The 22387-nt window shown below is 45.7% G+C and overlaps 1 protein-coding gene across 1 annotated transcript in view; it reads left to right on the top strand.

Annotated features, from left to right (window-relative positions):
- The window catches only part of EFCAB6 (EF-hand calcium binding domain 6), an 846383-nt gene that overhangs the window by 44330 nt on the left and 779666 nt on the right, over positions 1 to 22387 (top strand). Inside the window, exon 5 of the mRNA XM_086922295.1 lies at positions 22125 to 22185. Coding sequence (XP_086778421.1) covers positions 22125 to 22185 — 61 coding nt within the window. The remainder of the gene's footprint in view (positions 1 to 22124; positions 22186 to 22387) is intronic.

Below are 22387 nucleotides of genomic sequence, written 5' to 3'. Positions count from 1 at the left end.
CCTTTTTGTTTTAGTGATTATGTATTCAGGAGCTTGGGTACTAAAACTTCATTAGCTCCTTGTCCCCGCTCCCCCTTGTGTATATAGATGGAATGTCACAGCCATTCAAAATATGGTTAAAAAGTTGTACTACAGAGGTATAATTTTTCATAAAATTCGACCAGTAAGCAGTCCTCCCCACAGGCCTTTCCATTGGTTAGTGATTTGATGACCTCCTCCACCTCCTCTTAAGTGAACTCAGCCGTCAAACTATGTACTTGATTTTGTTTTAGTCTGGGAATTGGGAGACTACTCAGGAAATGTCCAAGGTGTTTAACATCAGTCTCCTGCCTAACTCTATATATCTGTTCATAATGTTTCCGGAACTCAGCCTAAATCTTCCCAGGATCAGTAATCAGAAACTTAGTCTCCTCATCATAGAGTGACATAATTTTATTCTGGCCCTCTTCTCTCTGGCCTGCCATGACAAAAATCTCCCCTTTTACTCGCTCTTTTCACATACCTTTTGTAAAGAGGCACTATTAGCAACCTAGGCTTGCTCATATTAGTAATCCTGCATTAACAGTTTCGCTTTCTTAAGCTGTCGTTGATTATTAAGACTTTTGTGCCGGAAAGCTTTTTCATTGGCTCTCTTCTGACCCTGCTCTAGTTCAATTCTTCTTCCTGCGAGGCACTTTTTTTCAACAGCGCTCCTAGGCATTATACAAGAACGTATGGTCACCTTAAAGGCGCCCGCCCAACACAACTTCTAGGCTAGCTGTATGTTGATTAACCTTAATGAAGTGGTCGATCTCTGCCTCACTCTCATTAGACCAGACCTCATCTTCTAACTGGACACTATTGAAAATCCACCTAACACCTGGCTTTCCATGTGGCAGCCCCATTACTCAGACGGCTACTAGGGAATGGTCTGAAAACCCATTTGACACCTGTGTATAATCCCTTCAGGCCACTTCCTGCGAGTGCAAATAATAATCCAACCTTGCTGAAGACTTTTGCCATTCTGAGATACAAGTGAAATCGCACCTGGATGGATATATATTCCTCCAACCTTCCATCAAATTCAGAACCTTCATATAGTCAAGTATAAGTTTGGCAGACTGTGGTGCAGGTGGTCTCTGTAGAATGCTGCACACAGCTTCCCTTGGCTTGCCATGCACCGCCCCATGCCACCACCCCAGGGAATTGAGAGGCATGGCCGTCAAGGAGAAACTCTGAGACAATACTAGGCTACGGGCTCACTAAATTGCTGAATTGCCGACTCACTTTGATAAGATCAGCTCAGAAACTTGATGGGAAGAGAGGAATCGGTTTGAGGAGATGACAACCTTGATGCCTCATGACACAGTTTGATCAAGTGCTGCCCAGTAGAAGATCCTGCTGAGGAGGCTTCCTTGGTTTCCTTTGTCATTATCTGCTGAGAAACTTTGCTGCACGTAGCAATTCATCTTTTTGGATATCTATCTTTCCCCTCAAAAAAGGGGACTATGCTCTGGACGTGTTAAAGCAAGTTAAAGTAAGCCAGGCATTTTTTATTTCACTGGGGAGAGACATTGCTTGCACTTTACCTTGTATCGCTTTCCCAGCACTGGGGTATTGAGAGGGCCTATGCCGATAAAGTCCATCAAGGGAGGTACTAAAGTGAATAGGGCAACCCCTGCTGGGAGACATGTGAGTTTGGCAAGGGCAGGCTTTAAAGATACCAGTGCAACATGAGGCAAAGAGGAGCAGAGTACTCCCAAGGGGGGCTATGCTCAGCCTGGTCAAGGGTGTAGGATATAATCTCTGAATCTGCATTACAAGACTCTGCTGCAATGGCAGGCCAGCGACATTTTTAGAGGGCTACTTAAGTGGGTGTCACAATCAATACCGCATGCCCACCAGTATCATTTAATTTACAGGCCCTGGGCACATGTAGTGCACTTTAATAGTGACTTCTAAGTAAATTAAAGATGTCAATTGTATATAAGCCAATATTACCATGTTTAGAGGAGAGAGCAAGAGCACATTAACACTGGTTAGCAGTGCTAAAGTGTGCATAGCCCTAATACTTCCAAAAATGAACACAGAAAAAGCAGAGGAGAAAGGCAAAAAGCTGGGGGGAAGACCACCCTAAGGCTGTCGGGCCTCACAGTATTTAATTAGCTCTAAGACTGGTTATGTCTACTCTCCAACTTCTTGACAATACATTCATTGTCTAGCCTGCAACACAAAGGTTTTTATTCAACAGGAAATAGTCTCAGTGGATTCCACCTCAGGGTAGTCAGTTTGTAGAAGTGATGATAGACTTTAGAGTAAGACTCCTATTTCTTCCTCAGACAGCTGATAATGTAAAAACACAGTGAAATAACAACAGTTTTGTGACTCTTTGGAACAATGGCATCCTCATTCCATGTGGTTCCACTGGCTGAGCAGTAGATGTAAGTTCTGCAGTGACTATCTCGAGTTGGGCTCAATCTGTCTCTAAAAAGGTTGCAAATCTCAGCCAGTTGTTGCACTCCAGAGTCCATCCTCATGAAGACAGATTCATGTTTCGAATCCTTCTGCAAATTATAGTTAGTCTGACTCTATTCTATTAAAATTCTATTAAAATTATTTATACCGCGCACTATCACCATCGGTTTCTTGGCGCTCCTTGATAAAAATTGCAGTGATCCAGGAAGGGGATTAGTCATATGCCGCTTGAAAGAGCAGAGTTTTTAGGAGAGTACCAAAGCTATCGTACTTTGGACAAAGACGGAGAGAGAGGGGTAGTGAGTTCCAGGTGGCGGGAGCCAGGACAGAGAAACTTAGGCCACTGTGCCTTTTTCTTTTAAATCTGGGGACCTCAAGGAGATTCAAAGATGCTGAGCGAAGAACTCTGGGAGGAATATGACGGGACAAGGCTGATGAGATGAACCTGGGAGCTGCGTCCACGAGGGCCTTAAAAGTGGTACATGCCAGTTTGAAGATGCAGCGTTTGGAAACAGGGAGCCAATGCAGACTACGGAGTAGGGGGGTGACGTGCTGGTGTTTGGGCTGGCAGAAAATCGGGCGGGCAGCTTGATTCTGCACCAACTGAAGTCGGTGAAGGTGGCATGCAGGGATTCCTGCGTACAAAATGTTGGCGTAGTCGAGCCTGGAGGTGATGAGCGCAATGACGACCTGGGTCAGGGCTTCTTTATTAAGAAACCTGCTGATCTTGCGAATTCGCCTGAGGTGGAAGAAGCAGGCAGAAGTTACCGCGTTGATGTGAGGTCTCATTGATAAATCTTGGGAAATGATCACCCCCAGGCTTTTGACTGAGCTCACAGTAGTGGGTGCCGTCCCCAGAGATGTAGGCCAGAAGGAGGCATTCCATGGGTGATTGGGGCCACCCACCAGGACGAGCTCAGTCTTGGTGGGGTTCAACTTCAAGTGGCTGTGATACATCCACTCCGCTATGGTTAGCATGGTGGACTGGAAGTTGGTGCGGGAGGAGGGGAGGGAGTCGACAGGGAAAATAAGCTGCAGATCATCGGCATAATTATAAATTGTGACCGGGGAGTTACGGAGGGTGGCTAAGAGTGGTTGGAGATATAAATTAAAAAGAAGAGGGGATAGTGCCGAACCTTGTGGGACACCACAGTGAAGGGGGGTGTAGGGTGCAGAAAAAGTGGAGAGGTGGACGGACTGTGAGCGCTGGTGGAGGAAGGATTTGAGCCAGTCAAGGGCCACTCCCTGGATGCCGGCATTGAGGACACGGTCGATCAAGGTGGTGTGATCGACCGTGTCGAATGCCGCTGAGAGATCCAGTAGGACAAGGGCTTGAGAGATGTTTTTGTCAGCTCCTTTCCTGAGGGTGTCCATGACTGCCACTATGACCGCCTCGGTGGAATGGAGGGGTCTGAATCCTGCTTGTTGAGGATCTAGAAAAGATGATTGCTCTATAAAAGAGCTCAGACAGCGGGTCACGTAAGTTTCCAGAATCTTGCCTAAGTAGGGGAGGAGAGAGATGGGTCTATAATTGCTGAGTATTGTAGGGTCTGCATTGGGCTTCTTCAGAATTGGACTCTTGTTGGTATGGTTCTGAAGTCAGACTCATGGCCTCTTGGTGCTTAGGGACCGAAATCCTCACCTCAAGCACTTGCAGATTAATGTCATTCTTCTAGACCTGAATATCTTCACTGTCATTTGAAACCATAGCCAATGGGATGGTTGTCTCCTAGGAGCCCGCTGAAGTTCAAGATTGGTTGCCATGCTTTGCTGCTTAAGGCTCCTATTCTAATATTGTTAAACTCTTACAGCTCAGTGAGTTGTAAAGGATTTGTGGTTAGAATTGCTATAGAGATAGAGTAAACATATCCAAATCCAAGAGTAAGGTGTCAGCATTATTCTGCTGCATAACTTTTCTGCTTCATACTTGTTGAGTCATAGTTAACCTTATTCTGTGGTCACAAGGTAAACAAATTAATCTCACTAAACAACTAATGTTAAGAACTCAATCATGCTATTATTGTAACCTCACTGTAGGTTTCTGTTTACATATTAGCAATTTCAAATAAGGTTTTAAGAATGTCCTTGCTGAAATACTGGAACAGGAACAGGAACTTTCTGATTCCCACCTGTCTTTTTGTTACAGATTTGTGATGTTTCTATGTATATCAATAGCTTAAAAACACCTGTAATCACAATGTTCAAAGACAATGTATCGTAAACATCCATTACCCAACAATTTCAATGACTAACAGTCTTTACAACGCAGTCACTACACCAACTGCGACATTACCATGCGTTACTTTAACCTGCAAGTCATTACACCTTGCTGTAGGAAGTGCTTTGTTGGACTGGTGTTGGCTTTTGAAATCCAGCACCATCCCCACTATTGTGTAGACTGGAGTTGGAATAGTAATTTATACTATTCCAAAGTCCAGCACCCCCTAAAGCATGTCAGTGTAACGACTTGCGTGATAACGTCGCAGTCGGTGTAGTGACTTCTTTGTAAAAGCATGCAGGGTAAATGCATACAACCTAATGGTTGTAGCTTTTGGATGTATTTTATAGGCATATTTATTTATAAAAACATTCCTAGGTGACCACTAAAGTGGTGTCCACAGAAAGTTAGCTATTTCACCTGTGCAGGATGTAGTCCAGCACTACAGTGCTTTAAGTTTTTCTTCTTTGGATCGTCCTTCTCTCCCACTAGAAGATTGAGTACACAATAGAAAAACAATTAAGACATAAATCAATGAAATATCTTTAACAAACGTCTAAAACTGCTCTCGTTTAGTGTTGGGACAGAAAAGTCCTCTTTATGATAAGAGACCTGTACTCCTGACTTGATTGCCGAACTGTACTGTTGTCTGGATGCCTAATGCTGATTTTGTTTTTGTCATAGGCGAACAGAAATCATGCGTGTGAACTATGACATAGGCCTGTTTCATGGATTGTGGTCTTGTTGGACCAGTAGGGGTTCCCAAAGCGCAGCCCTCATATGGTGGAAAGCTACTGCCTTCACCAGGTGTTAAGCATCATGAGAGCGGTAGTGGCAGCATTACGTGTAGTGATCAGTAGTAGTGACCAGGATCTTTTAAATCTGTCTCACTGGAGTGAGTCCCAAAGCTCCCTCGCCTTTTTAAAGTTCTGCTGCTGTGTGCTTAACTCAACCCTTGGACTACATCAGGTAGCTGTGGAGTGCTGCCCAGCATGGGAGAGGTGACTCTGCGCTGGTTGCATGTGTGTCTGGGAAAGGTACAGTACAGGGATAGAGAAGCACTGTGCAGTATGTGTGTGGGTCATCTGTGGGGCGTATGTATGAGAGATGGAGAGCTGTGCCATACATGCGCAATGAGAGCTTGTGCTGGTTGTATGAGTGCTTGTATGAAGTACAATACATGAATAGAGAAGTGTTGTGCAGCACACATATGATAAGGGTGTGAGCCAGCAGTGTGTGTTTGTAAACAGAATACCCTGGTTAAATATAGGAAAGGGTCAGTGCTGAATAGTGTGTGTTGAATAAGTGTGTGTGCTGAACACATGTGTACATGTAAAGGTACCATTGCCGGACAGTAATTCTGCTGTAAATGTACACTGAGTAAGTGAGCCTCCAATAGTACATTACAGGGAGGACCGTGTTGAAGGCATGAGGAGGAGAGGAATCCCCCCAGTCAGATTTGTGTATTGCTGCATTCCTGTGAGCTGGGTGGGACACGCACTGCAGGAAAAAAGGAAGAGACTCCCTTTACTCTGCAAATGACTGCCCTTTGATTCAGTGATTGATCACAAGGAAGGGGCCTAAACACATCTCAGGAAGGGAGATGGGGCTGATAAGGGAATCATAAAGTGTAGAACTGGGAGTCTGGGATTAACCTTTTAATGAACATATCACTGTGCCTGACATCCAGTTGTGGACTCGGGTCTCTCCCATGAACTGTATTGTGGAACGATCAGCTTTGGAGTGTTGCTTGCTGTGACAAACAGTCTTTAATTGGGAACGAAAACAAGAAGTGTCCACTTTAAAAGAAGCAGAACTCCAATATATGACTTCAAAGACACAGACCCTAAAATACATTTTGGTGTCTGGAAATAGACTATCAGAAAGGGAGGTTGAGATCCCAAAATGTGTAAAGGATAAAGCCAACTTACAACGTCTTCATGAGCTGGGAGCAGCTCCAACAACTGAGCAGGACTCAAGCAGCACCACTCAGGAGCGAGAGTCTGGGCTGCCGGTTGGGCAGCGAGCAGCCTGACTTCTCTGAAATGAGCAGGACTCATGGGTGCTTGGTCCGAGGGCAGCCGCTGCTCCTCCTAATTCTTCCATGCTGCGAGAGCAGGTAAGACGTGAACTGGGCTAGTTGGGTCCCAGGGCACTTGCTTCTAAAAGTGCTGCGGCACCATAGAGGGACTTTTGACTGAAATCCTGAAGAGTCAAAGGGGAACAGCCTAATAGTGTGCATTACCTGGATGCAGCAAACAGGGAATGGGGAATAACACCAAACATGTTGCACAAAGGAGGGTGTGACAGGGAACTACTAGAGCCACTACCTCAAGGGTGGTTGTGTTGTTGCTTCTGAATTTTGTATACCTTTGCATGTGTAGAGTTAGAAATAAAATACTTTATTTCGTTGTATAAATGCAAGTATTTGACTGGACATTGATTGATTGTTTGTACTGTGTGACCATTGAGTTACTGACCTGTATCTACACTCCCCCTTGAGGGAGCCTTGACTGCTCGACCACACCTACCACTGAGAGTCAAGTGCAGAAGGGGTACTTGTCCTAGTTCGGGATCCATAGTAGGTCGGCCCCAGGACATCTGGAGTAAAAGACCTTAACCACCATGGCTGAGCACAGTAGCCCCTGCAAACCCAAGGTACTCTAAAAAGCGGTTCTGACATTTAGCATTCTTATTTTTGCAGCACTACAACAGAAATCCAATTAAAATATTGTGCTTTGAAATGTACTCTTCCATATCAATAGATGAAACACAGAAAAAAACTATATAGTAATGATGATTGTATGACTTGCTGTGAAACCGGGGTACCATAGCCATTGTGTTTGTGTGACAATAAAATACCCTTTTCTGGTGGTCACACAGCAACTGTTGGGAGGCCCGAAACAGGAAAACATTTGTATCTATTAGTTTCCAATAATTTAATTGACAGGCAACTTCTTATTGAAGCAGGCAGCATGTTGTTCTTCTGACTTCTACTTTTCCAATCTTTAGAATTTCGGTATTAGATTTTTTGAGGACAGACCGAGGAAAATGCTTAACTGTAACCCCTTTTTGAGCTAGGGCAGATCTAATGTCAGCACAACATAAAACAATAACATATAGAGAAGGATACAAAATAAAAATAAATAAAATAAATATATAGGTCAATCTTCTTCAATATTGTGTTGTTTGGTGGAGCCTCTGTGGGGCACTGCATTGCAGGGTTATCCATCATATTTTGGGACCAGCCCAAGTGTCTATATTTTTATTATTAACATTTTATATTGGTAACAGGGACAGAAAATAATCCCTCTACAGATGTCACGAAGACATTACAGTTCGAGCTAATATTTTTCTAAGATCTATCATGCATTTCTGTAGGGAAAGCGTTGAATTGCCAAGCTTCTTTTGCAGATGCTTGCTGTCCATGGATGACCCACGTTTATTTCATCATGTGTGTAGCATGGCAAGGCTGTAGTACTGGTTCTAGTTTCACAATATTAATAGTGAAGGCTTCCACTTCCATAGAAAATTGACTGTTCACTAGAACATGCTTTATGTATCCTGGTCACAACTTACTGCGGTTACTAGTGTTGTCCATTTATTTCCCCATTCCATTCCTCTTGTTGGAGTAGGTTCAATTGTTTAGACTTAACTTTATCCACAGTTCTCTTTACCATGGTTGACAAGCCATTTTAAACTGCTTGCTTGTGATTCATTCAGAGGGTTTTCAGATATTCTTGTAGTTCAAAAGTCTGTTTCAGTAAATATCAAGATCCTCTCCTGCCACTATTTAACCTGCCTTAATTCACCCAGAGATATGGTGAGGAGCACATCAGAGATGCCTTTAAAGTTTCTAGTGAGTCTTTTTTTTTTTCACAACAAATTTTATTGATTGATCAGGTGAAGGCATATGTACAGCTCTCCACAGTCAGGAGATCACTGCCAAATATCTTGGAAACCCAATCAATAAAAAAGAACGACTCCCTCCTATCTCCCCCCACCTCCCACAGCCACCCAAGAACCCCTCTACCCACCCCTTATCCCTCCCTAACCCAGTGCACGTGATCACAGTAAGCCTCCTGTAACTGCGGGTATCATGCCAGGCACTATGCGCCTCCCTAGGCCTGAAGTCCATCGTCTAGATCCGGACCGTCGTCAGGGTCTGCAGGAGGCTCCAGAGTTAAACCCCTATAATCGGCCCACCTTTTCCAGATTTTGTAATGTTTCGGGGGCATCCTCTGGCCTCAAACACTGGGCGCTCCCGCCCCATAAAATAGTCCAGTCCAGCCTTCCATGCGCTCGGGGGGGGGGCTCACTCATGCTTCCATGCTCATGCCAAGTCCCGCTTGGCCACAACCAGACCCAGTAACGAAAGGTGGAGTTTATAAGCATTCCCTCCCACACCCTCCAGCACATGGAGAAGACCCAAGCGATGGGTACGGGGGAGATCCCATCCCAGCACCTCCGACAGACAGCTCCATACACCATTCCAGAACCTAGTCAGACCAGCACAAGACCATACAGTATGCAACAGGGTACCCATCTCAGCTCCACATCGCAGGCACTCCGGGGACACAATCAGGCCCGCCTTACACACCCGCTCCCGTGTATAGTAAGCCCTATGCATATACTTGATCCTATCAGTGAGTCCCCCATCCCACACGAAGCCCCGCAGCTGCGCGTTGATGCGTACCCAAGAGGCCAGGGGCTCCATGGCCAGTGCAAATAAGTACGGGGACAGCGGGCATCCCTGACGGGTCCCCCGACCGATAGGAAACCTCTCTGAGACACGCACGGACGCTGTAATGTCGGTATATAGTAGTTTGATATACGAGATAAACACCGGGCCCAGATTAGGATGAGGCAGGAGCACGAACAGATAGGTCCAACTCACAGAATAAAAAGCCCTATCTATATCTGCCAACAGCAGGGCTGCCCGCTCCCCAGTGGCCCCCATTGCGTCCACAGCCGTCTGCGCCCGTCCAATATTGTGCCGCGTTGCCCTATGCGGCATAAAGCCTGCCTGATCTGGGTGGACCAGATCGGCCACGTAGGGGAGAAGACGGTTCGCCAACGACTTAGCCAGCAGTTTAGCTTCGATATTGAGCAAAGATATAAGGCGATACGAGTCATGGCGGTAAGGGGGCCTACCCGGCTTCTGAAAGACCACCACCTCAGCGTGGCGCCAGTCAGCTGGCAGCCGACCCAGCTCCCGCGCTGCCTCCAGCGCAGTCCTGTAATGGGATCCCAATTGGAGATGGAACTTCTTATAGAATTCACACGGGAAGCCGAATCGCCCGGGTGCCTTCCCTGTGTTGAGCTGCCCCAGCGCGTCCCAAGCTCCTCTGCCGTAAGGGGGAGGTCTAACGCTGCTCGCGTCTCAACGGAGACTGCCTTCGGGGGCAGGTCGGCAATAAATGTATCGACCGCATCAGCCGGAAGGCAATCCTGCGGCGCATATTGCCCCGCGTAGTATCGAGCCAAACTAGCTGCCAGTTCAACCGGATCCGTTATAGTAACACCATCCCCATCCGTGAGTCCAGGCAGGGTAAGTGGCTGCAGGGTGCGCTGACACAGCGTATGGAGCATAGTACAGGACTTGTCTCCCCACTGACATACCCTACTCCACGTGGCCAGCCACACCTGTCGAGGGCCTCATCAAGCAACACGGACGCCTAGGACTGTTGCGCCTGCAGGAGCAGCCGCACTGCCACATCATCTCCCTCCCTCGCTCCAGAACTTCCACATGCGCCGCTGCTGCAACTATGGCCTCCCGACGCCGGCGACGGGCCGCCGCGCACCACGCAATGTCGATTCCCCTCAAAGTAGGCTTCATGGCTTCCCAGACCACCGTCACATCTGTGTCCGCTACAAGGTTTTCCTGCCAGTAGTGTGCAATCGCACCCCGCATGTGTTGTACATATTCAGCTTGCTGTAGGTGCCACAAAGACATCCTCCATCAGAACGGTTGTCTCTTCCTATGCAATTCAACCACCACAGCCACAGGGGAATGGTCAGACAGCCCCCTAGGCAAGATACTTGCCTCCCGCACTCTACTCAGAAACACACAGGGCACAAAAACATAGTCCAGTCGCGAGAAGGAACCATGCACAGCAGAGACATAGGTATACTCTCGGGCCTTAGAATGCATGTGTCGCCAAACATCCACCCAGCCTAACCCTTCCACCATCGCACTCAGCCGGGTAGGGGCGGCAGCCGTCAGCGTCTCCCGCGGTCTCCGACGGTCCATATGCATATCCATCACATCATTCCAATCTCCACCCAGCATTGCTAGGGACTCCGGGATTTCCGTCCACACCGCAAACAACCTCTCAGCCAGGGACCACTGCAACGGGGGAGGGGCATATATACTCCCAAACACAACAGATTCCATACCCACCATCCCTTTAACAAAGACGTACCGGCCCTGCGGGTCTATACACTGTCTCTCATGAATGTAAGCCAACCTACGATGGACCAAGATGGCGACTCCCCTGGAGACCCTGGAAAACCCAGCATGGAAGACCTGTTGGTAACCAAATCTCTGCAGGCTAAGCATTTTCGTTCCCATCATGTGCGTCTCTTGTAGCAGTAAGAAATCTGCCGCTTCCCTCTTCCCCCACCGCAAGATCGGCCCCTCTTCATTTTATCTAGCATCCCTCTAACATTCCAACTCCGTATGAGCATGGACTCCCTGGGGAGCCCCGGAATTGACAGTGTAAACAAAATAGCATAATAATAACACATAGAAAGGGAGAAATTGCAAGAAGGACCCACAACTAGGTAATTAAAAAACTAAATTTCATTTAATATATTCATATTCTTGGCATTAAAAACAAGTAATAAAAGCATGTAATGTAAATCAGTTATACAAACAACAAATTGCTAAATCATCATATGAAAAATACATGTAAAAAACTTTTACTGGTGGCAAACATTAATATTCTATTCGACGCGCGTTTCGGCGTTATTGGGAACGCCTTCTTCAGGAGCCACAGTAATATCTGGAAAACATATTTAATGCATGAATAAATAAGCAAAGGTAATTTACACATAACCAGGAGAACACAATCTCAGAATACACACCAAATTAAAAAACTAAAAAAGGTGTAGTGCCTAAATCACAATAACTCCCTACTTATATAGCTAATACGATATAGCTATATAAGGCACAAACTGGCATAAATATATTTTGAGCAGTGGTAATTTATAAGGAAAGGGAAATTCTAAGGTCATGGAATAACGACCAGAGTGTGAAAAGATAGTAGTAACATAACTAATCAGGTAAGAGGGACAACACGTATTCCAAAATAATGTAACATTGATGTGATCAAGGCATGATGATGTACATGCAGTCCACTGAAAGCGGGAAGCCTACATGGGGCGAACCTGATGTTTAGGATGTCTAATTGATAAACACTTCTATTGGTCCTTGTTGGTCCTCAAGTTAACTATTCTAACTTATTGCGTCAAGTGAAAACATGCAAGAAACAGCCCCGGAATTGATGCATCAGCCATAATCCAATGGGACCCAACACAAAAGCACCCAGCACCAGGCCCAGGCGCACAGCACAGTCTGTAACAAGGCATTAGAAATCACATGCACCCCCAACCAACCACCCCTGACCCCCCCACCCACACTTCCCCAAAACATTCCCCTCAACTCCCTGTCCCCTTTCCCCTGCCACCCACCCCTATACCTCATAGAACTCTGAAGTATCTGTCGCGGCATGGGCAACCTCGGGCCCAAAACAGAGCGCCCATGGCCAACCATACCAATGGATCCCAACTACCCACTCAACCAAAAGAACCCCCCCGCCAACTCCCACTCGTGTAGGAGGCAAGTAGCCCCTGCATAAAAGCATCCAGAACCCCACCCCGCAGCCCCACACAATCCCAAGAAAATAAAGCGAGCAGTGACCATATACTCAGTTTTCAATTGTCAGTTCAGCAAGGCACAGCTATGCAACTCCTCCCAGCGGGAGCCTGCGATATCTGCAGACAAACTCGCCCCCCTGAAGTCCCTCAAAGATCCTTTCCGGAGTGGTCAGAGTCAGTAGGCGCGCCGTCCTGTTTTCCACTGCGAGTAGAGGAGCGCTTCCGCAATCTAGATCTCCTGTTCCTCTTGCCCCGGACACTCTGGTCCCCCCGTTCCTGCGAAGGGCCCCTCGACTGGCCCGGGTCTAGACTGGAATACTACCCGCAGGCGGGCCTGATAAAGTAAGGAGTATTGGATCTTCAGACCTCGTAGTTTCGCCTTGGCGGCTATAAAGGAGTGTTGTTGTTGTTGCACTATTCTGGTATAGTCCGGAAAGATCATGATCTTCTGATTCTCAAATAGAAGAGAGTCCTTGGCCCTCGCCTCCCGTAAGATAGTGTCTCTATCATGGAAATTCAGGATTTTAGCTATCACCGGCCTGGGCCGCTCCCCCACAGGTGGCTTCTGTTTTCCAGTGTATTGCATGCAGTTTAAGACTTCTTGGCAGAAGGAAGGCTGAGTGGAGTGGGCTATTCCGAGATCTGAAATTGTGACCGGTTGATTAACTTTCTCTTTAAGACAGAAACGTCCAGCTCCTTGAGGTATTTCCCCAGCATGCTGACCATGGCTTTACAGCTAGGAAAAGTGGTGCACGACATACCCCATGTATTAAAATAAATCCTTCTTTGTTCAGTGTATCATGCACATGAAGAAGCATTGGCAAGGCCAATAGATCTGACCTTTTCTTAAAAGTACACTGATATGTTATTCTGTATGTGTGTTTGATCAATTCAATCATACATCGTTGGATTGGCAACTTGTATTCAAACACCTAAATACTAACACTCAACAATCAATAGAAAAGTACTAGGCTTGGAAACGGGTAAGCTCATGGCCTAATATAACTGGGGACAGTCTCAGGTGTCCTAGTGTACATCTCTAACCATTGTTGACATATGCTAAAATCCTAGAACTGGATCATTGAACGCAGGGCTCTGACAGTGCTCTCTTGCCAAGACCTATGCCATGAACCGGAGTTGTGAGCTCCTACAACTTCGCTTTATAGTGGCACGTAATATGCTTGATATCTCTTTATTGAGACATTCAAAGTGCTCTCACGATGAATCTCTTGTAGGATTTGCTTCTTGGTCTACACTGTAGCTGTAATAATGCATCTACCAAAGCCGAAGTCTCTGTAGAGTCTCGCTGGAAACTTCAGTGAAACATGTACAAAGGTTGCAGGTGTCAACTCACACTTAATAGAATATGAATTTAAAGAAAGACCTTTGCATATATCTCATAGAAGTGCGTTGTGAGACTTCTACAGATGTGTCATTGAAATACATTATGGAACTTTATGGATATTTCATAAAAGTGCAGTCTGAGAGATCCACAGAAATCTCACAATGCACTTTTATGAGATATTTGCAAATGTCTCACATTTCATTTATATCCTGATGAGAATGTCTGCCTTCAAACGGTGAAGTATTGGTCCTTCTCAAATACTGGGCAGAGCACGCTTTTAAAGATGAGTAACAGACAATTGAAAAATAACGTTCAGATCTGCCCCGCTCCTCGAGGTTCTCACATATGTTGCTTTGCTGCTGTCCGTAACCGGGCTGCTCTAATTTCCAGACTCCGAGTGGCTCTCAGCATCTGTCACTAATGAAAGGAGTGGGTGCAGTTTGAAGACTGTGACAGTCGTTGAACAGATGAGACACCCGGGCATGCAGGCAAGTGAGAGCAGTGAGCCCCGGAGAGCTTCTCACTAGCAACTGGACACCTCAGAGCCGAGCCGGCAGTGAAAACGGTTCAATGTGACTCCTGCCTCTCGCGAGAGTCTTTATTTCCTCATAGCTGCCTAGGTTTCAGATTGTTTATGTGTGAGATTTTCATAATTTCAGTGTAATTATGAGTGACATTCAACAACTATAAGTTACACTTTCTCGCGAGCAATATCAAGCAATGAAGATGAAGGAAACACATAAAAAGCAGAAATTACAACCATTTGAGCAAATAGAAACTCTAAGAATATCTTAAAACTGTTGGAAAGCATCAGAAATGGAAGGACACTGACCTAATGCCCAGTTTACTTGGGTTCATGATCATGACGTCCTAAAAGTAAATTAAATTGGGATTGGAGAAGGTACTAGTGACACTTACAAGTCTGTGGCGAGCAGCACGTGACTGGACAGACAATACACGAATCAAACACTGCAGTGAGTGTATTTAATTCTTCCTGGGAAAGTGAACTGGGTCAGCAGTGCGACACAAAAAATGACAAAGACTTGGGCGAACAATCTGGCATGATAACCTATTGCTGCCTTTCACTGGTGAGACTTTCAGATGGTGATAGTTTTCTCTGAATAATGGTGCATGCTGAGACTTGTAGTTTCATTTGCCGTGTCTAAGCATGTGCCTACAATTCCCAGCTTGCTGACTCTAAAGCAAGGAATCCTCTCAATAGCTTTGAACAAGTCCCAAAGAAAGAGCAATAGATATCCAGGGCTTCGTCCCCACACCCTCGCATTGGTTCTGACTGGCAAGTGGGCCCCTATTTATTTATTTATTTATTTATAAAGTTTTATATAGCGCGGACCAGATCCCGAAGGATATCAGAGCGCTTTACAGTAGTAGGGAAGGTGGCATTCTCATGGTGGTACTCAGTCTAGTGACGTCTTTCAGGGTAGGTTGTGCTTCCACGACCCACTGTGCCCCAGAGGGCCATTCTAGGCATGGCCTGCTGCAGAGTGGGGTTGCTTTCAATATTTTTGCCAGGGCTGGCTTCGGTGCACAGCTCAGCACAGTCTGCCTGGTGTCTGAATCTGTTCTACTGGCTTTTATCATCTCTGGTAAGAAGCAAATTCTGTAGGCCACACATGCCTGATCACACGCTGCCCTTCATTGTGTTAAGCACACATAGGCTGGTGCTTACTTCGGTTGGAGACAAAGAGTCCGGAGGAGTGTGGCAGTGGTGCTCCAATAATTGCTGAGACAGTGTCTCTCTGTGCAAGGAAGTGGCTGCAGGCTCACTCAGGCCTTGAGCCCCCGCGGGCCGGTGTAGTTCAGGTTGGCAGGCCCGCCTTGGTGATAGTCGCCCTCCAGGCTGGTTGTTCAGTGCATAGCTGGCAAGGTTTCAGATTGCTTTGTGTGACATTTTCATAACTTCAGTGTAATTATGGGTGAACTTTCAACAACTATGAGTGACACTTTCTTGTGAGCTTAATCAAGCAATGAAGATGAGGGAAATATATAATTATTAGAAGTTACACCCATTTGAGCAACGAGAAAATCTAATATCTTAAAACTGCTGCAAAGCACCAGAAATGGAAGGGCAGTAATCGGAGACAAACTGCGTGAATGCACTCCTCAGTAACAGAGGGCAGGCAGGTACTGCATCTGCTCAGAACTGCCAAGCCTTTTGTGTGTTAAATGAAAAGGATGCCACCTTATTTAAAAGTTTTATATAGCGCTAGCTAGACCCGAAGGTATCAGAGCGCTTTGCATAAAAAAGAAATAGCATAACGTGGCTTTGTATAGGATCCATAAAATGAGAAATAGAATAATGTAGCTCTGTGTATGATGCTAGACCCTTAGAGAATCAGTAGCCAAAAAAGGTGTGTTTACAGTATGCGGACTAATTTAGAACGGTACAAAAGGGGGTGGTGATGGACGGAGCATCAGAACCAATCAAACACTCACACCCAGTCAAAAGATCTGGGTTTGATCCATCACCGTTCTTTAGCCCACTCTGCCACCCCAGTTCAGACATGGCTATATGCAAATCAGTCTGACCCTGTGCCTCATGGGAACAGTCCAGCCCGAACTGCCAAGCCATGCCTTCCCTGGACCGGAAACAAGCTTCCGAGGACCGGTTTCTGGCATTCCAGCCGTCTTCAGCCCGGCTTGCTTGAATCCAGTGGCAAAGTGAGCAAGGGACTCACGTCTGAGCATACCCTGCCACACTTATAGCAGCCAAAGCGGTACAAATGGGGGTGGTGATGGACGGAGCATCAGAACCAATCAAACACTCACACCCAGTCAAAAGATCTGGGTTTGATCCATCACCGTTCTTTAGCCCACTCTGCCACCCCAGTTCAGACATGGCTATATGCAAATCAGTCTGACCCTGTGCCTCATGGGAACAGTCCAGCCCGAACTGCCAAGCCATGCCTTCCCTGGACTGGAAACAAGCTTCCGAGGACCGGTTTCTGGCATTCCAGCCGTCTTCAGCCCGGCTTGCTTGAATCCAGTGGCAAAGTGAGCAAGGGACTCACTTCTGAGCATACCCTGCCACACTTATGGCGGCCAAAGCCGTACAAAAGGGGGTGGTGATGGACGGAGCATCAGAACCAATCAAACACTCACACCCAGTCAAAAGATCTAGGTTTGATCCATCACCGTTCTTTAGCCCACTCTGCCACCCCAGTTCAGACATGGCTATATGCAAATCAGTCTGACCCTGTGCCTCATGGGAACAGTCCAGCCCGAACTGCCAAGCCATGCCTTCCCTGGACCGGAAACAAGCTTCTGAGGACCGGTTTCTGGCATTCCAGCCGTCTTCAGCCCGGCTTGCTTGAATCCAGTGGCAAAGTGAGCAAGGGACTCACGACTGAGCATACCCTGCCACACTTATGGCGGCCAAAGCGGTACAAAAGGGGGTGGTGATGGACGGAGCATCAGAACCAATCAAACACTCACACCCAGTCAAAAGATCTGGGTTTGATCCATCACCATTCTTTAGCCCACTCTGCCACCCCAGTTCAGACATGGCTATATGCAAATCAGTCTGACCCTGTGCCTCATGAGAACAGTCCAGCCCGAACTGCCAAGCCATGCCTTCTCTGGACCGGAAACAAGCTTCCGAGGACCGGTTTCTGGCATTCCAGCTGTCTTCAGCCCGGCTTGCTTGAATCCAGTGGCAAAGTGAGCAAGGGACTCACGTCTGAGCATACCCTGCCACACTTAATTTAGAACAGCATAACTTAAAGGAGTAAATGACATACAGCTGAAACAATCAAATAATCAACTATCGTAAACGGTCGAATCATGGAGAGAGTGAGCTATGTTTGCCTAGTTCAGCTGGCGTGTGTGGTAAGGTATTTGTAGAGGAGAAGGAGTTTCAGGTTCCTTTTGAATCAGGAGAAGGAGGGATTGCATCGGAGGCCTCTAGGGAGTGCGTTCCATATCCTGTTTGCATCATCAGAAAAAAACGAGTCTATGTGGTTTTCCTTTTCAGTTTATTAGGGATGAGAAGAAATCAGTTTGAGCTTCACAGAGTTTTGTTTCATCCTGCTTTCTTAAGTTTATTATCTAGATAGTTGGGGGTATGTGTGTGAAGGGCTTTATGAATGATGCAGGCAGTCTTGTAAATATATATTAATTCAATGGGAAGCCAGTTGTGGAACATGAGGGCTGGTGTGATGTGTTCAAACCATTTAACACCACTTATGAGCCAGGCTGCCATGTTTAGAACTGGCCTTAGGGGGGCTAGGTGAATTTTCGGTGTCCCAGCGCAGTAGACGTTTCCATAGTCCAGTTTAGAGAGGACTTGAGATTGCACTACTGTCTGGAAGTCATCGGGGTAACAAAAGTTTTAATTTTCTTAAGGTGTTTTAGCGAGTAAAGTGCTCTTTTGGCTGAGGTTTTGATGTGACCCTTCAGTGACAATTTCTTATCCAGGGTAATGCCTAAGGACTTTACTGAGTGGGACAGGCCGAGGGAGCTATTTAGGGCATCCAGGTTCTTGAGCCAGTTTTGGATTGGTAGGTGATTACTTTTAGAGATGAACATCATTAATTCAGTTTTGTTTGGATTCAACTTTAAGTGGTTCGAATTAAATCAAGATTGTATCTTAGTTACTGTGGCATTGAGGTGTAGGATGTCACTGGGTGATTTTATTTTGTAGTAGAGTTGCGTGTCATCAGCTTATAGGTGATATTTAACCCCTGCTTGCTTCAGGATGATTATAAGGGGTTCCATGAAGAAATTGAAGAGGGAAGGGGAGAGAATTGATCCTTGGGGTACACCAAGAGTAACTTGTGTGAGTTTGGGGAGGCAGGAGTTGATTTTAATTTGTTTTGATCGGTGTTGAAGGTAAGATTTGAACCATTTTAGTACAGTGCCATTAATACCAGAGCGGATCTTAAGTGTCTCAAGTAAAGCTGAGTGAGTAACTGGGTCAAGAGCCGCTAATAAGTCAAGAAGGATGAGTAGACTTGCTTCACCCTTATCCAAGGCTCTGTGGATGTCATCTGAGATATTGAGCATGGCAGTTTCTGTGCTACAGCCTTGTCTAAATCCTGATTGGAAAGTATCATGGAGGTTGTAGTCACCTATATGTTGGTCAAGTTGTTTAAGAATACACTTATGCATAGTTTTGGTGAGGAACAATAGGTTGAGGCTGTTGAGATCATTAGGGTTTGCCCCTGTTTTTTGAGTATTGGTGTGATTTGTCATAGTTGTAGGGAGTCAGGTAGAGAGCCTGAGGTGAGAGATGAGTTGAAAATTTTTGTCCCGAACAAAGCAATGATGTGGTTTGAGGTTTTGTACTATTGTGGACGAGAGGAGATGCGTAGTGTGGGAAGTAGGCTTTACATTCGCAATTATATTGAAGACTTCTTTTTCTGTCATGAGTTTGAAGTCAGACCAATTGGCATTGTTTTTCAGTTGGGTGAGATCGTCGTTGTCCTTAATATAATTTAGGTTCTTTTGGTCACCTAAATTACAGTAACATAGTGTGGCAGGTTAGGAGTGATGGCGGAATTGTGACTTGGATGAAGGATTGATACATTTTTGTGACTTTATCAGTGAAGAAGCTGGCAATTTCTTTGCAGCATTCATTGGTGGCTGTTATTTCGGTAAGGGATTTGAGGGTGTTTTTTCTTTTAACAATGTGGAAGAGTACCCTGGGTCTTTTCTTAGCATGGTCAAGTTGGTTGCGAACAAAAGAGGCTTTTTCTCTAAAAATATGGTTCTTATTTGCCAGCTGTGCAGTTCAAAGTGGAGCAATGTGCATTGTCGAGGGGTTCTGTCTCCATGTCCTTTCCACAAATCTAAGTTGTCTCTCGTTGTTAAGGTCTGTGTTGAACCAAGATTTTGATTTGATAGATCTCGATTGTTTTAGTTTGAGTGGAGCCACTTGATTTAGAACATCCGTCATCGCTGTGTTTAAGTGTGTAGTGAGGTCATCAACTGTGTGAATGGGAGGTGACGCTGCAGTTGGGCACACATCCTGGATTCCATTTCAGTTAATGGGACTTTTTTGATGTGCCTGGTCCAGTGCTTAGGTTTATCAGTTAGGACTGGTTGGGATCTGACTTGCGTATCGATATTAATATGAAGTGGTGGTCGGACTAGTCAATGTATGAGATCGATCCAAGTGAGACCAGCTCATTTCTGCTGAAAATCGCATCCAGAGTGTATCCTTTAATGTGTTGGTTGATTGCAGAGCTGTTTAAGGTTGTTTATTTCAAGAAGGTCAGTGAGGTTCTGGACTGTGGTGTCTTCTGGGTTGTTCCAGTGAATATTGAAGTCGCCCAGGAACATATTCCTTCCTGTGCCCTGGGGAGAACAGTGTAAGTAGGTCGGTTAACTTTTCTGCAAAGAGGACGCGATCAACAGGAGGGTGGTAGATGGTGTGTAGTTTGATAGGAGAGGACTGTAAGTTCCACTCCGAGGTACTCAAAAGTCGAGTATTCTGTGTTTTTTAATATGGGAAACTGTATTCCTTCTTTGTGAATGATAGCTAGTCCACCACCTGTTCTTATAGGTCTGTCATGCCTAATGATGATGTTTCCTCATGGCACAAGCAGGTCTAGAATGGGGGTAGAGTGGTTATTAAGCCAGGATTCATTGAGGAAGGCAATATCTACTTCTTCACTGAGTATAGTTTCAATGAAATCTGTAGCGTGTTGAACTGCTGCTCTACAGTTGAGAAGTGTGCATGATAAAGGGACGGGATTATCATTTAGAGAATGGTAGTGTATTGAGCAGGTGGTCTGGGCAAGTGGATAGATCTAGAGATTATATTTGTGCCCACTATTATTGGGATTGTGGAGGGAGGCTTATGAACCATATTCTGGTTCATTGAGAGGGAAGAATCGCTAATAGCATCAGTTTCAGTTTCCATTGCTGATATGGAGCAGAGAGCTCAGTGGGGTCTGTGGGACTGACCACCTAAGGGAGTAGAGGGCCAGGGGGTGCGTTTTAGGACAGTGGGAAAATCTGTGTGGGGAATATGTGTGTTTGGAGTGTGTGAGCGGGGTAGCATGTCCTGGCTAAAAAGGTCTTCTCTTAGGTGCATGATGTCAATAGCAAGGGTGTCGAGTGTTTGCTCAATTCGGTTTAGGAGCTGGGTAAGTGAGTCATTGATACTTCCAGCTTTGAGAGTAGGAGGGAACGTTGCAGGCCCTGGGTATTAGGAAGGAGAGTACACTATGCTATGGGGGTGGTAAGTGTCATTGGGACTAGAAGTGAAGGTGATTTGCGCGTTGCGGTGTAGGGTCTGCATTGGAAGGGAAGGTGGTTTGAACAAGCAGAGTCGTGTCTGCACTGGTCGGAAGGGGTGCGTCTTCAGAGAGTTCAGTAACAGGCTGTCTGCAGTTTGGGCCCGCTGTGTCTAGTCCGGGGTCGGCCTCGAAGAGCTTTGTGACCATGTGTTTGCTGGTCAGGGTGAAAGCAATTGAAGTTATTCTCAGGTTATTTGTCAGCGGAGTGTGATAATGGGGGTAATGAGATTGTTATGAGTGACGGACGATGTCAGAGAGTTGCAAGGAGAGTCAGTGGGGAAGGGTGTTTGGGACGGTTCTGGGTTGTTGGCCTGGGGTGAGGTGGATAGAGGAGTTTGGGTCACATGGCCCTGTTTAGTTAATGAGGTATCGAGTGATGGGAAGTGTTGATCAAATATGGTGAGGTGAGGGTCTGTAGCTTGTATGAGAATGTTCCCTGTCCCGAGAATAGGAATAGCGATTTCCCCTCTAAAGATAGAGAAGGGGGACATGGAGACTTTTGCTCTATTCAGTATTTTGATAGACTTATTAACATGGAGGTGGAGAAGGAAGATGTTTTCCTAGTTTGTGGGGCGTTTGGTTTAGAGGGAAGTCATTTTTTTACATGCTGTTAGCACGCCAGGAAGAGAAATTGACTTTGGAGATATGCACTGTTGTGTTTTACTAGTTTTTAATACATGATACTGCTGCTATTTTGTATACATTTTTAACAGGCTTCAATAATAGCTTCTCTTTGTATTGTAATGTGCATTTTTATAGTTGTTTTTGAGCTGAATAAAGTATCATTTGAACTTTTGAAGCATCTCATCAGATATGATGCAGCAGTGTTTTTGTGTTTGTGTGTGTCCATTCCACAGTTAGCACCAGGTTTCAAATGATCTGTTGTAGCAGAGCTATAGTGCTATCTGTTTTTCTTGCAAGATACCGGTGTAATTGAATGTTTCATTCTTTTATATTTTAGCTGGAGTTTCGTTAATCAATACATGACACTAAATCAGCTGGAATGCAAGTTAAAAACCAAGGTAAGTTTTGAATCTCATCCCAAAAAATCTTTTTTAATAATATCCGTTTCCTGTTGTGAAACCAGACCATATTCTACTTTGATGCCTCTGAAGATCTAGCTGTTGGGTCGGATGTGCTAAGAAACGGTACAAGATAGGACACGCAATTGGACACATGGTCGCTGTTGGTTCTGCTTCAGTGATAGTGATGAACCAGAGAAAA

Source organism: Lissotriton vulgaris, chromosome 1_1 (genome assembly GCF_964263255.1).
Source record: "Lissotriton vulgaris chromosome 1_1, aLisVul1.2, whole genome shotgun sequence".
NCBI classification, from domain to species: Eukaryota; Metazoa; Chordata; class Amphibia; order Caudata; family Salamandridae; genus Lissotriton; species Lissotriton vulgaris.
This window is presented reverse-complemented; position numbering and strand designations above follow the sequence as displayed.